Source organism: Astatotilapia calliptera, chromosome 2 (genome assembly GCF_900246225.1).
Source record: "Astatotilapia calliptera chromosome 2, fAstCal1.2, whole genome shotgun sequence".
Lineage (NCBI taxonomy): Eukaryota > Metazoa > Chordata > Actinopteri > Cichliformes > Cichlidae > Astatotilapia > Astatotilapia calliptera.
The window spans coordinates 26,348,553-26,364,334 of record NC_039303.1 but is presented as its reverse complement, the minus strand read 5'-3'; the positions used below and the strand labels follow the sequence as shown (position 1 = coordinate 26,364,334).

At 40.7% G+C, this 15,782-nt stretch overlaps 1 protein-coding gene across 8 annotated transcripts; it reads left to right on the top strand.

Annotated features, from left to right (window-relative positions):
- The first annotated feature begins 1,857 nt into the window (after nt 1-1,857).
- On the top strand, nt 1,858-15,537 carry ogt.1 (O-linked N-acetylglucosamine (GlcNAc) transferase, tandem duplicate 1). 8 transcript variants are annotated; one of them, XM_026190740.1, is made up of 22 exons: nt 1,858-2,224; nt 3,571-3,721; nt 4,409-4,652; nt 4,777-4,845; nt 8,169-8,285; nt 8,378-8,457; nt 8,581-8,776; nt 8,869-9,009; nt 9,106-9,206; nt 9,636-9,789; nt 10,046-10,147; nt 10,265-10,444; nt 10,738-10,896; nt 11,013-11,102; nt 11,265-11,390; nt 11,501-11,671; nt 11,777-11,893; nt 12,000-12,170; nt 12,390-12,542; nt 12,720-12,972; nt 14,104-14,227; nt 14,322-15,537. In XM_026190740.1, exons 1-22 carry the CDS (start codon nt 2,188-2,190, stop codon nt 14,500-14,502), a joined length of 3,117 nt encoding a protein of 1,038 aa, XP_026046525.1. In that variant the 5' UTR covers nt 1,858-2,187; the 3' UTR covers nt 14,503-15,537. The 8 variants fall into 8 exon arrangements, with proteins under 8 accessions (XP_026046525.1, XP_026046518.1, XP_026046509.1 ...); XM_026190733.1 differs by having other exon boundaries at nt 14,092-14,227; XM_026190724.1 differs by having other exon boundaries at nt 10,265-10,462; nt 14,092-14,227.
- The last annotated feature ends 245 nt before the right edge of the window (nt 15,538-15,782 follow it).

Here is a 15,782-nt window from a genome sequence, read left to right as displayed (position 1 = left end):
GCTTCACACGTCTCAGTTAAGGTCAGAGTTTATGAGTCAACAATAAGAAAGAGAGTTGGGAGAGTTCAAGGAGAAAACCACCGCTGACCAAAAAGAACACAAAGGCTCGCCTCACAAAACATCTTGATGATATATTTAGGAATTTAAGGAAAATAGTCTTCGGACTGAGAAGACAAACAATGAACATTTGGGAACGTTTGAGTCCCGTTATATCTGGCATAAAACTAACACAGTATTTGGTCAAATAGAGCATCACACCAGCAGTCAAACACCGTGGTGGTAGTGTGATGGTCTGAGGCTGCCCCAGCCAACATGTATATATGGGCCCCACCTGGTTTTTGCGTGGGCTGGATGGGTATCATGTGGGCATGGGCTCAAACTGGGCTTTTTGTATGGGGCCTACTTGGGTTTTTCACATTAAACCCATATGGGCAATCCCAAGTGGGCACTTTTAGTAGGTCCAAACATGGGAAACACTTAACTTGGTCCAAAATGGGAAACACACGTAGGGCCCACTTGGGTTTTCCACCTAGGATAGACATGGGCTAACACAGTCATTTAAGGATAGGCTGTTGTTGTGTGCCCCAGGTGGGGCAAAGTGAGGTAATCAATATATGTTTTAGTATCGATGACAAAGGTGGGGCCCACCTGGTCAAACTATATGGGTTACACATGGGCAAATGCAAGTCAGACCCTGAAAACATGTCTATGTGGGCCCCATATGGGTTATGTTAAGTTAATATGGGCTTATATTTTATGTGGGCTCAGGATTGTTTAGTATATATGGGACCCACTTGGGTTTCTCACATCAAAACCATATGGGAAAAACCAAGTGGAAACATATAGTAGGTCCTTGCTGGGTCAAACATGGGAAACACTTAACTTGGTCCAAAATGGGAAACATACGTAGGGCCCACTTGGGTTTTCCACCTAGGATAGACATGGGCTAACACAGTCATTTAAGGATAGGCTGTTGTTGTGTGCCCCAGGTGGGGCAAAGTGAGGTAATCAACTTTGCTGCTGCAGGACCCGGACGACTTACCGTAATTGATGGAACTTTGAATTCTGCTCTCTACCAGAAAATCCTGAAGGAAAATGTCTGGCTAGCACTTCATGCCCTGAAGCCCAAGCCTGTTTGGATTATGAGTGGTACAATGATACAAAACACACCAAGTCCACTTCTAAATGACTTAAAAAACAGGAAAAACAAAAACAGAAGCAAAATAAAGATATTTTAGTGGCTTAGTCAAAGTCTGCATTAAAAACAGGTTCGAGGGCAATTACTTTTTCACAAATTGGGATTTATAAATCATAATTTATCTCATTAATCTGTGTTTAATATTAAACTTTGCTTGGTGATCTGAATGATCTGTGACAACTAGTTCTTGAATTGTATATTAGTTAACATCACTACCACTTCAGTTTTTGCGCCTGTTTTATCTGCATAGCAGAGCCGCGTAGATCTCCAGCTGTGCATTGCATAACTTAAACAGAATCCACCCACTGTTATTTAATGTCGGTGTCTCACATTATTCTCGTGTGGCTGTGGTAACACGTTACAATCCACAGACGATCTGCCTCGTGAATCTTAAAACCGGTTCTCTGCTGGCTTTTTCCGTTTGCACTCCGTCTCACTGCACCAATGTGTTCTTCCGCGCAGCATCGTTCCTAATATGTTTTTTTTTTTAAACTTTAGTAAATAAAGAAATAACACGCGATAAAAGGAGAAAAATGTAATCACAAATCTTCTGAAATATTTTTACATCGCTACGTGCGATATTTATTACAGTTTTACACACGTGTCTCGGTAACGGCGGTGAACGGATCTAGTTTATCTCAAAAACGAGTTCCACCCATCTCGCCATTTTATGATCCACTGCTGCTTTGTTGGGAAGGGGAAGCTAGCAAGAGCCATTAAACCAACAGCACGTAACATGTTAGCTTAAAAACGAGCTCTTAACAGCAAGACAATTGATTGGGTATTAGCCAGCTGATACTAACCACTGCGAGATCTACATTTGTCGCTTTAGGGGAAAAAGAAACATACGTTAGGACATTAGTTTAGCTAACTCTGCATAGCTATTGGGGCAACGTGTTTTCTGCTTGTCGCAATTTTTTTTTCTCTGAGATTGTTATCTGCTAGAGGACACATTGACGACCACCGTGCAAGACTCGAAGACCGAGGAGATGGCGAGCTCAGTGGGAAACGTGGCCGACAGCACAGGTTTGCTGTTTTTATGCAAGTAATTCTACACAGAAGGCAACAAGGCAAGCTTCAAAGACTGTGTCCTTGTGTAGGTTTTTCCCCCCTAGATGCGATCGAGCTAGTATCTAACAAATAGACCTTAAAAAAAGAAAATAGGTAAACTATTTTAACCCTGTTTTTATTTATTAAATTTGTCTTTTGTCCAACGTGGAAGAACATGTTAGTAATAGCAACGCGGGCTCAAATTTCTACCTCGTATCGCGACAATAAAAGCCCTAAAGCTAACATTAGCGTAATTTAGCTTTTAGCACAGGTTTGCGTCGAAGTAGCCGCAAATTGTCTACTAGTCACACTTTAACGCAGACGAATAAGCATTCCACGAAGGTGCTTTAGCGGTTTGCTCGGGGTATACCATTTTTGTTTCATTGATTTCATGTTTAAGGGTCGCTGTGAAAGCTAAGTCAGCACAAAGGGGCTTGAAGATGTCTTTGAAATTTGTTATCGGGGGGCCTTGCTACTGAAGTCTGGCCTATGTCTACCGCTTAGCACAGATAGCCTTTAGGCTAATGGTAGCATTATCCCAAAGGTTATCGGCGATACTGATACCAGAACGGTTCTGAAACCCGGTATTTTCGCGCATTGACTGGTGGTTTAAGCATTTTAAGCTATACTCTTTCCACAAGTAATGTTACGTAAGTGTCATGACCGCTTGAGCAAACCGGATCTACTGCATTATTAGCCCTGCAGTAAAAGTTTAGCTATATGATGCGGATTTGTTTTCTCAGCCCCACCTTTGAATAACTAGTTTGTTTTGTTGGAGCAGAGCGTTCTGATGTGTTCACTACCGCTTCAGATATATATATATATATATATATATATATATATATACACACACACACACACACACAAATTGTATTAGAATAAGTTACAATAAAGTAATCTGGTGTTTCATAAAAGTACATATTTGATATGATAAATTACTAAACATCCAAAATGTGTTATGGAGAGTTTTTGCCAGAACCTCTCACACCTGTTTCATCCATCTGCTTGCCTGTTTTCCCATCACACACATTATTTTCCTCCATTTTTTTTATTTGTTAGACATTATTGTGACTCCTACCCACACAATAAGATGTAAAATCCCCAAATGTGTATCATGAGTCTCCCCCCCCTTTTATTTTGAGTTCAAATTGTGTTAGTCACTCTTCTTAAATTAAAGCATTTGTCTTATTTTCCTCTTTAAAAAAATTCTGTTATCATTTGTCTGATTTTAATTTTTTCCATCACCTCTAACGTGTCGTTTTCCCCCTCCTTGGCTTATGTTGGTGCTCCAGAACCAACAAAACGTATGCTTTCCTTCCAAGGGTTGGCTGAGCTGGCGCACCGGGAGTATCAGTCAGGGGATTTTGAGGCAGCTGAGCGCCACTGCATGCAGCTGTGGAGGCAGGAGCCTGATAACACAGGCGTGCTGTTGCTCCTGTCCTCCATCCACTTCCAGTGCCGAAGACTCGACAGGTGAGGTGTTGGGGGGGTGGAAAAGCACACTGGGCATGTGAGCAGTAGCAGAGGAAAATGGGTCGTCTTGGCTTTGAGTGCACACACTGGGGAGTCCTGTGGAGCAGCTGGGCTGTCTTGTGCAAATCCTGTTATGTGGTTTAACTTGGGTTTTGTGCATTTCTGGTGGTTGGAGTGTAACCTTTCTTTTCAGGTGCTTGGGTCTTTCAAGTAATATGATCTAAAGGCTTTTTCACTCATTTCAAATCCTTAAATCTGGACAATGCCAGTATCATTACAGCCTTGTAATGCTGTTGAATTTGGTATTTAACCATAATACAAATGCTAAACTTGTATGCTTTTGTTGTTTACCCCAAAAACTGTTGGTTAGTAAAAATGTTCCATGACAGCTCACAGGATCAAATTGAATATGGTGGTCATCTTCGTGGTATTTTCATCATAACTTATATTGGGCTGTACTGCCTGCATGTTTGCATAGTAGACATTTGAATAAAAAGTTTTGCTCAGGTGCTGAGGCTCATGTTAATGTGTCTTGATATTTGGGATTTTCATCATATTTGACAATGCATCTTAAACTAATTTTCTGTTCTTTAACATCTTGGGCCTTGCTGTTGTTTCTGCACAGCAGTTTGAACCAACTGTGTCAGCTCTGGAGTGTAATAGTTTGTGCATAATCTTTCCTTGCAGGTCTGCTCATTTCAGTACCTTGGCCATCAAGCAGAACCCAATGTTGGCTGAGGCCTACTCCAACCTGGGGAATGTGTACAAGGAGCGTGGGCAGCTGCAGGAGGCAATAGAGCATTATCGCCATGCTCTGAGACTCAAGCCAGATTTTATTGACGGGTACATCAACTTGGCTGCAGCTCTGGTGGCCGCAGGAGATATGGAGGGAGCCGTGCAGGCTTATGTCTCCGCATTACAATACAACCCAGTGAGTTAATTTATATTTTTTTCTAAATTGTATGTGTCAATGCCCTATACATTTATTTAGTTGGAATGGCCACAAATAGGCTGTTTATAGAATTTTTTTTTAAATTTTTTTTCCATCTTCACAGGATCTATATTGTGTGCGCAGTGACTTGGGGAATTTGCTTAAAGCCCTCGGGCGTTTGGAAGAGGCCAAGGTATGTTACAGCGCGTTGGCGTATACTTAGATGTGGCGTTTGTATTTTTGTTGTAGATCTTTTTTTCTTTCTTTCTTTTTTCCTCCTTGTCCATCAATTTTGTTTTTAGTGTCACTCACTAAGACCATAGATGTTTTTTGTTTTTTTTTTTCTCCGCTTTGACATTTTTAAAGCAGTCTTACTATTCAACCCACTTATGTGAAGGACAGAAAATGGAAGCATCTCCTCATTTTTCAGAGTTGCAGTTAGCTTCTTATCCCCTTATTTTAAACCTTTTTGAAGTACTGGACTGTAATGGGTTAACACCCATATGTGGAAATCAGGTTTTCTGAATTTCTTTTAAAAAAAACAAAGCAATACACATACTGTTTTGTTCTTTTGTTTTTTTTTTTTAGACAGCTTACATTTAAAAAAAAAAAAATTTTTAGTGTACACATTACATTCGTCTCTACCCTATATCACTTTTAGTCCCAATGTCCTTTGCTTTACACAGACCTCTTATCAGAGATCAGTCCCTTTCCCTTCCAGGAAGAAAGGCTGGAGTTTCAAAATTCACACAGCTGAACTAACCTCGGCCCCATGCATTTCCATAAAGTTGACTTTGGAGGAAAATCGCTGGCTCGGTCTTTGAAGAAATTATGAACTGATGAAAAGTTAGTTTATCTTTGCAGTGCAAAAGATAAGATGGTTTCTAACCTAACTACTATACTCCTGTATTGTTTTTCTTTCAAGTGCCCTTATGACAGGTTCTTCTCAGTTTGCTGTCAGTTTGGGGGTGCTACACTTCAATTTATCACTTTTAAATGTATCTATATTCTTGGGGGGGGGGGGTTACCTGAATTGGGTTAAATTTGTGATTATGGAGTTGTCTTGCTGGTTACAGGCCATCTTATTTCGTGCTAGAGGGGGGTAAAGGAGTGGGGAGGAGCATCAGGGAGTCACAAGCTCCCCAGCTCTGTCGCTCCGCCCCCCCGCGCGCTTGCTGAGGATTGGTGGAGTGGGCGCGCTCAAAGCTGTCTTCCTGACCCTTCAGTTTCATTTAATCAGTGCTTGAGCACATTCCCAACAGTGCCTTTCCACACATATACATCAATTTTTGGATCCACTTGATGGATTTTATCCAGCTGGTTATCTCTTCAGATATCCACTGCTTTTAAATTGTTAACTGAACATATGGATTTAAGAGCAGTCATTCTCACATGCCTTAAAGTGGCACAAATGCTGTCAGGCAGACAGCTTACCATCGGTACTCCACCGCCTGCGTCAGATGCTGGGTTAGAAAGACAGAAGCACGCGCAACAGCGATGACCTCTTTATTTCAGAGCTGTGGAGGCTTCTAGATACAAATAATTAAACCACAGACTTTTCTCCATTGGCCAGGACTCAAGAAAGCAGGCCAGGATAAAGAAATCAAAGTTCTATAAATATTTCATGAAAATGCAAAAAAAGAAAAGCCATGATTAATACTTCTTCCCTTTTTTCTTCAAATATGTAATATTATTCCCAAAGAAATGGGATCAGTTCATTTGGGCAAGATCAAGCCAGTAACTGCCCTCCTGTTCTGTGATTGTAAAAACTGAATTGAGAATTTACTGGAAGCTTGACTTTCCCTGGTACTGCACAGATCAAAGCCTTTCTTCCCTCCCAGTTACCCCTAAAGCATTCCTTTTGTTTTCTTTGAAATGAAACATTCATTTGCATGAATGAAAACTAAGGCTAGTATTATAGTTTTTGTTTGTTATTTGGACAAAAGTGCTTTTTTATTTTTATTTCCATATTTTTAAAAAAATGTATTGTTTGAGAACTTTTACTAACGATCTTGTTTTCTGATTTTTGTCTCTTTTGGTTTTTCCACAACTGATATTGTTATTTAGAAGGTTTCAGGTGGGTGACACTATTCCTGCGTAGGTGCCTGGCGGAAAGGAACACTAGGGCAGCCTCAGTCCTCTCCTCTTCTTCCAGCCAGCTGCGACCACCACTCTGACAAAGTCCAAAAATATGGTAACGGGTTTGTAACTGCCAACAAAAGAAAAACCACCTTACTTCATGCTTGAGCTCCTCTGTCTTGTGGCTTCCTTTTGAAGAGCAAAAGAAAAAAGTAAAAAATAATAATAGTAATAATAATAGTAGAGCATTACAGTAAGCATTTCTTAAAATATGCTATACTAATTACCCAACTTTATATTATGTAAAAAAAGAAACTTGGTTTTGGAAGCATTAATCATGAAAAACAAGTAAGAACCCTCTAACTCTTACATTTTGGTTATTTTTTTTCCTGTTTTGTTTTGATTTCCCTTCTTTATTTGGAGTTGCAGCGTTCTGATGATCATGCAGATAGTGCGCTGTGAGTCTGCAGTAACGCAGGGGCTGCGCAGCGATATCTTCCAAGCAACCAAAAAGGCGGAAAGCGCAAGCGTGCGGCTCCCCCATACCCTTCATTCCCTTTGGCCTGTTAGTTGTGGACCTCCCCCCTCTTGCAACCAGCCTGGTTGCCAAGTGCCCCTAAATTTCAAGTGTAATTGGCTTATGACAAAACCAAAGACAACGTTTTGTGACAAATGGCAGTGTAATTATCTTAGCATTTAACCACTGCCTTTCTCTGTATTCAGAGCCATTTTGTGGGTGCCGAGTGTGTGCCAGTCTGGTGTTGCAAGTGTTCTGTCAGGGGTTGTTGGTCTGCAGCTGTTTCACGTGGCCATTCAGCAAGCGTAGCGGCGCAATAAGAACCTTTGCCAGGAGCAAGGTCATGCAAAGAGCATAATATGGTGCACAGGCGTGGTGACCCACGCAGCGCGCTCGTGTTTCTTGCGCATGCATTACAGGGACTTTCACCTGCACAAAATGCCCAGCATCCCAGGTTGTGAGATGCCTTGCTAACATCAAATAGAGATTTCATGCAGTTTGTTTGTTGGTACTTTAAATTTTAATAAAAATTGTTATTAGGGTGGGCAGACAGCAGATTTTACTGGCTCTAGTAACCACTACATTTGGTAAGGATGTGGTCATAACTGGAGGATGAGGGCCTATGTGTGGGTGTCGGTTGGATCCGCGCAGCGTAGGAAAAAGCATTGCAGCTTTGCGCGGCAGACTTGTGCGCAGGCGAGCCCATGCTGTAGACTCACTTTTTGCCATCATGGAGAATGGTCACTAATTTTGCTTTCTCTTGCTTTTTGTTTTCTCTTTTGCTTTTATTCTCAATCTCTTTTTTTTTTTTTTTAAAATTTATTTTTTTTATCAAACCCTTCCCCCCCCCCCTTCTATGCACTATACCTCTCCCATTCTACCTCTTCTCCTTTCCTGTGGTTATTTTAAACCCATTGAAGGCTTGTTACCTGAAAGCCATTGAGACTCAGCCCAACTTTGCCGTGGCTTGGAGCAACTTGGGCTGTGTGTTCAATGCCCAGGGAGAGATATGGCTGGCCATACACCATTTTGAAAAGGTCAGTTGCATAGTTTTTTGTAACATTAATCAAACTATATTATGAGACACCTTAACAGTATCAAATATAAAGTCTTTTTCCTTGGTTTTTAGGCAGTGACACTGGATCCAAATTTCCTTGATGCATACATCAATTTAGGCAATGTTTTGAAGGAGGCCCGCATCTTTGACAGGTGAGTCTGAATCATGACAGATTTTTGCATCTGCTTGTGGGTTTTTTGTTTTTAGGTTGTAGCATACATCATTTCATTTTAAATGTTTGCAGAATATTCATAACTTTTATTCACATCTTCCAGAGCTGTGGCTGGATACTTGAGAGCCCTGAGTCTGAGCCCCAATCATGCTGTTGTCCATGGAAATCTGGCCTGTGTCTACTATGAGCAGGGCCTCATTGACCTTGCTATTGACACCTACCGCCGTGCTATTGAATTGCAGCCCCACTTTCCTGATGCCTACTGCAATTTGGCAAACGCTCTAAAGGAGAAAGGAAATGTAATGTGTTTTTTGTCTCGAATCTTGAGTACCTCTGAGGTCATTAAACACTTGCTGAGTTTTTACTGACTGAGTTCTATTTTCCCTAACAGGTGTCTGAAGCCGAAGAGTGCTACAACACAGCTTTGCGTTTGTGTCCAACTCATGCCGACTCCCTTAACAACTTGGCCAATATCAAGCGTGAGCAGGGCTACATCGAGGAAGCTGTTCAGCTCTACAGAAAAGCCTTAGAGGTGGGTTTAACATTGTCAAGATTAACAGATTTGAAATATTCACTTTTACAGTAAAAATGATCATGTGGTGATACTTATTCAAACTTTATTCATCAGGTGTTCCCAGAGTTTGCAGCAGCTCACTCTAACTTGGCCAGTGTGTTGCAGCAGCAGGGAAAACTGCAGGAAGCCCTCATGCACTACAAAGAGGCAATCAGGTTTGTAAATGAATGCTGGAGACAACTGTGGACTTTGAGTTTATGCCTGAAATTAGCTTTCTTTTTCTTTGTTGGGCTCATGTTTAATCACTCCTGTCACTTTTCTAAAGTGAGAATAGCTGTCTTAGTTCAGACATGTTACTGATCTACTAACTTTAAATGGATGTTTGATTTGTAGCATTCCTAAAAGTCCCGTTGGCAACATTTACCGAAAAAGCTGCTATCTTAATAACTGCTGCTAAATAACTTAAAGTTTGTACATGAAAATAGAGCAGTAAGTATACTGTGAAGCCACCTGAGTGTTGCCAGATATGAGTGAAAAATTAAATCCATTAATTTCTCTCCTGTGACACTCCTATGATTATTTACTTTTGTGTAAAAAGACCTGACAGCTGAGTAATTTTGTTATGTGGTCTGTTTGAATTTTAGAATCAGCCCCACATTTGCTGATGCCTACTCAAACATGGGGAATACACTAAAAGAAATGCAAGATGTTCAGGGAGCTCTGCAGTGTTATACTCGTGCCATCCAGATCAACCCCGCCTTTGCTGATGCTCACAGCAATTTAGCCTCAATCCATAAGGTAGGACTATTTCTTAATTTTACTCTTCATATGCTCTCTCTAGATGATAGATAGATATAGCACTTCACTATTAGATTATCCACCTCCAGGTTGCTTCTGATGTTGCTTTTCACATTAAATTAGTAAATTTAAAGATGTATTTTCACACAAACCTAATTAAAAATTGAGCAATGGATACCTGAGTTAGCACCCGTTTGTTAGTTGAGTATGCCTTTTGGAGTTTTAATTTTTATGTTTGTATTTATTTTATTTTTAGGATTCTGGAAACATCCCAGAGGCTATTGCATCTTATCGCACAGCCTTGAAACTGAAGCCTGACTTCCCTGATGCTTACTGCAACTTGGCACACTGCCTACAGGTGTTCATCTGCTGTTATACTGCATCTTTCTATTTTTTATTTTTTTTTACTTCTGCTGTTATCAAAACAAATTTTCTGACTACTTTTTGTTGTTGTTTTTGCCCCCCACTTTTTCAGATTGTGTGTGACTGGACAGATTATGATGAGCGGATGAAAAAGCTTGTGAGCATTGTGGCAGACCAACTGGAGAAGAACCGCTTGCCCTCAGTGCACCCACACCACAGCATGCTGTATCCGCTCTCTCACAGCTTCCGCAAGGCCATTGCTGAGCGCCACGGAAACCTTTGCCTGGACAAGGTAGACAAAATGATCAAAGCAAGTAAAGCTTTAATATATATTTTGGGAGGGTGGAAGGTGGCTGGTGATGGAAGTGCCTGCAGGGTATGGGGAAGGTAAGGGGGGTGAGCAAGGTACTGGGTATAAAGAAGTAGAGAAGCTGGTGGTGAGTGGGTCGCTTGGAGTGATGAAGGTATAGGGGGTAAGAAATGATTTTTGGGCAAACAAATTTTTATGTTGTCAGTCAAACATCTGCCATGTAGACTTTACTGTCCTACTGTACACGTATTCTTATAACATTACTTACTCCACAGATTAATGCACTGCACAAACCGGCTTACGAGCATCCCAAGGATCTGAAAGCTAGCGGTGGACGTCTGCGCATTGGATATGTAAGCTCTGACTTTGGCAACCATCCAACCTCCCACCTGATGCAGTCCATTCCTGGAATGCACAATCCTGAAAAATTTGAGGTAATTTCAACTCTGAATTGGTTTTTATGGTTTAAAAAAAACTGTGCTTATTACACTCTGCAATGTATTGACACAGTGTTGACTAAAGTCTTAATTTTGTTTTCCTTACCCTAAAGGTGTTTTGCTATGCACTCAGCCCTGATGATAGTACCAATTTCCGTGTGAAAGTGGTCGCTGAAGCTCATCATTTCACAGACCTCTCACAGGTAACTCGTAACATGTTGTTTCCTCAACAGTATCTTTCTATTTATAACACATCAACCTTGAGCATTTCTATTTTTAACTTGGAAGTCATTTCCACCATTGTGCTGTCAGATGCAATGTCAGGAACTCTAGCCATTTACATAAACTGTAATTTTTGTCTCCAGATACCTTGCAATGGCAAGGCAGCTGATCGTATTCACCAGGATGGAATCAACATTCTAGTGAATATGAATGGATACACCAAGGGAGCAAGAAATGAGCTCTTCGCCCTCCGCCCTGCCCCTGTTCAGGTAAGCCTTACATGTAAATTGTTACCCAGTCTAGGGGATAGCTATATTTCTGCTTGTGCAATATACTGACCGTGAAAACGCACAGCTAACAATTTCTACCTATTCTATAGGCTATGTGGCTAGGTTACCCTGGAACCAGCGGAGCTCCCTTCATGGACTACATCATCACAGACAAGGAGACATCGCCTACAGAAGTGGCTGAGCAGTACTCAGAGAAACTTGCCTACATGCCCAATACCTTCTTCATTGGAGACCATGCCAACATGTTCCCTCACCTCAAGGTTTGTCCAGCCTTACAATGCTGCAGATTGATTCTATGAGCTGTCTTGTTTTCCTAAAATTTTACTTTCACTGTTGTTGTAACTTTATTTATTTTTGACCAACAGAAAAAGGCAGTGATTGATTTCAAGTCTAACGGGCACATCTTTGACAACCGCATCGTTCTTAATGGTATTGATCTGAAGGCCTTCTTGGACAGTCTGCCCGATGTCAAAGTGATAAAGGTGAGTAAGGAAAAATATCCAGAAACTTTATTAAAACAGATGTTTAATCTGAAACAATAATTCTGATTATTGATGAACATGTTTTATTTATTTTTTAATCGACCAGATGAAGTGTGACAACAACCAGGAATCTACTTGTGACACAAATGGAGCCCTGTCCATGCCTGTAATTCCCATGAACACAGCAGCTGAAGCAATCATCAACATGATCAATCAAGGCCAAATCCAGGTCACAATCAATGGCTTCACTGTCAGCAATGGCCTAGCCACCACACAGGTAAGAGTCACTATTAGACGTACACACTTTGGCCACTTTTGCTTCATGTAAACACACTGTCTGGACACCCTGGTCACGTTCCCATATATTGTCACATGCTGCTTCTTTTTACAGAAGTATTTTAGTCAATGTTCCCTCATTTAGGAGGGACTTTAAAACAAAACACTTTAAAACAAATGTAAGCGTTAAGGCCGCAATATTTTCATTCCTCATGTTTAGATCAGTAACAAAGCTGCAACTGGGGAGGAGGTGCCACGCACGATTGTTGTAACAACTCGTTCTCAGTATGGTCTCCCAGAGGACTCCATTGTCTACTGCAACTTCAACCAGCTCTACAAGATTGATCCACCTACTCTCCAGATGTGGGTCAATGTAAGTTTGGACTGTCCTTATTATTAATGAACTGGAGTTCCTTTAACTAAGAAATTCTGTTTAAGGGCGTTTCAAAGTGTGTGTGTGTGTGTGTGTGTGTGTGTGTGTGTGTATACATATATACGTGCGTGTGTATAAAAATAAATAATCAATCTCTTAACATTTGTCTTGTTGCAGATCCTAAAGCGCGTGCCCAACAGCGTATTGTGGCTTCTTCGCTTCCCTGCAGTTGGTGAGCCCAACATCCAGCAGTATGCTCAGAACATGGGTCTGCCAGGCTCTCGGATCATTTTTTCTCCTGTGGCCCCCAAGGAGGAGCATGTGAGAAGGGGCCAGCTTGCTGATGTGTGCCTAGACACTCCTCTGTGCAACGGTCATACCACAGGCATGGATGTTCTCTGGGCTGGAACACCCATGGTTACTATGCCTGGTGAGCAGAGTTTTCAGGAATAGGCTTGGCTACCAATTAGGGCTGCCACAAACGATTATTTTGATAGTCGATTAGTCACGTATTATTTTTGCGATTAGTCGACTAATCAGATCATGCATTCATTGGACGTAAACGTACAGCTTGGTGCACCAGCATGCATCTGCTCTTATAACTATCATTAGCTTACAGCTTTAAGTGTTTAAGGTATGTGCTAACTAAAAATAAAGACAAGATGATAGTTTATTAAATTGTAATGAAATTTGCAGATTGTTTCGGTGAAGTTTAATAAACTCCTTGCTATCTAAAATATAACGGGACACCGGAGTATATTCTCGAGCATGTTACACTTCTGATAATCAGCTGTCTGCTTGACGTTTATTCAGCTGTGTAAAAACTATAACTTTAATCTCAGCCAAACCGATTTACTCAGGAACAAATAAAATACTAAAAGCCAAACAGTAACATTTTTAAGTTATCTAAGTGACTTATATATGTTTAACCTGAGTAGCGAAAGACGGCGGTGGGTTTGAAAACTATTTGCCCGGAGTCAGGGGTTCTCACCGGCTCTAGTGAGCTTTGCCCACGGCTAGCTATCGAGCTAGTGGGTAACGGACATCAGAGCGCTTTTCAAAATATGTGGTGTCTTGATAAACTGAGCAGATATTTGAGGTTTGCACAGCTACATTCTCGCCTGAAAATGTTAAACGTTTATTTTGTGACCTAGAAAGAATAAGAGTAATACTAAAACTAACTAGCTGCCGCCACTGTTGGAAATTGAGCCGGGCTGCTCTAATTCTGGGACAAAGCTACTTCTTCGGGGTTTTCCTTGTACATGCAGTGCTGCCATCTTTAGTTTCATTCTGTTATTACACTCTTAAATCCTACTACTTATTCCTGCATCTTTTGGGATCTTACAAAGCTTCAAACGACACGTCGACTATCACATCAGTCGTCGACTATTTTGATAGTCGACATAATTGTGACTAGTCGACTAATTGTGGCAGCCCTACTACCAATTGTTGCCATAACACAAGTTGAATAATTAACAGATTTTAAAAAATATAAAAACATGACCATGAGGAGAATGTTAATTGAAACCTGTTTTCTTTTAAAATATTGACACCACTGTAGGTGAGACTCTTGCATCCCGTGTGGCTGCCTCACAACTCAACTGTCTGGGCTGCCCTGATCTAATAGCTCAAAGCCGCCAGGACTATGAGGACATAGCAGTCAAACTGGGCTCCGACATGGAATAGTAAGTAGATGTTTATCCTAAACACTTAATTTTATTTATTTTTAAAACCTACTTTGTCACCTGCGAACTCTGATTACTCGCCCTCCTCCTATAGCCTGAAGATGGTCCGAGCGCGTGTTTGGAAGCAGAGAATTTGCAGCCCTCTTTTCAACACCAAGCAGTACACAATGGACCTGGAGAGGCTCTATCTGCAGATGTGGGAGCACCACAGTAATGGCAACAAGCCAGATCACTTGGTCAAACACCAGGCAGTAGAGGCTAGTGAAAATGCTTGAACTGGAAGCATGCAGAATTATTTTCCCCTTTCCCCCAGCCATTTTAAACCCCCATCAGCACCATAGTTTGAATGGTCCGTTTCCACTCCAGCCCCTTGTCGAACTTTTGTCTGTATCACTCTCCTTTGCTATTAATGGGACTCTTGTTTTCAAGGAGCCTACACATGTTCACATTTATATCCCATTTACACTGATCGTTGCCTCTCACATCTGCATCTACTGAGCCAGATTGATCCTGAGACATTCAGGCAACTCTTCTGAGACTCTTGTCCTAAAACACAGTATAGGTATTTGGTGAGCATGAAAGGATTGTGAATGCCTGGCTTCCTTTTTTTTTTTTTTTTTTTTTTTTTGTCTCTCTCCCTTTTTTGGTACTTGGATCGATGGATTTACTTTCTTCTGTCATTGTGCATATGGGACTAAGTGCAGCTTGTGGAGAGAATTTCCAGCCGTCATTACTTGTTGATCTATTTATAAATGGATTAAGAGTGTTGTGTGTTTTAAAAATGACATTGTTGCACCATGGAAATTGTACCTGACATGTTTCATCAGCTTTAACATGCAATTATAAAATATAAATTGCTGCAACTCTTTAGTTTTTTTTTTTTTTTTTTTTTTTTAAAAGCTCCTCTCACATACCTGCAGAAGTAGGTGTTCTAAGTTTCTGAAAACATGACAAAATGAGAACTTCTGAATGCCAACTTCATTAAGCAAGGACTGTTTATTACAAGGACTATTTATTATCAGGACTATTATCAGTTCTCAACATGTTCATAAGACTGGACAAATCTAGAAAAAGCAACTCCTGTTAAGTCAGCGGGGAAGACCTAAATGTAATTTTAGATTACATACCTTATACATTTTTTTTTTTTTTTGGTTTGTTTTTTAAAATCACACAAACCTGAAGCAGGCGGGTAAGTATTTCTAAGCAAATTTTCTTTTTCTTTTTTTTTCTTTTTTTTTTAATTGTCTGTTTACCTTTATGCTGTCAACGATGCCATGAGGCACTATATATAATAAATATTGAGATGGCAATCACTTTGTATGGTGTTTTGTACTCGATGGTAAAGCCGGTGAAAAACTGAAACCCTACCCCCTTTGTTTCTTAAATCCTCATCAGTGTGCGGTCAGCAGCTCACAGCACCTTGTTAAACTTGGCAGATTTATGTACTTGTATTCAGCTGTGCCTTTCTGGGTCCATTGGAGTCTGCTGACAAAATGAAAACAAATTTCCTGTGCCGAAATCTTCAAACAATATTGGCGTTTATGGAAGTGTTTAA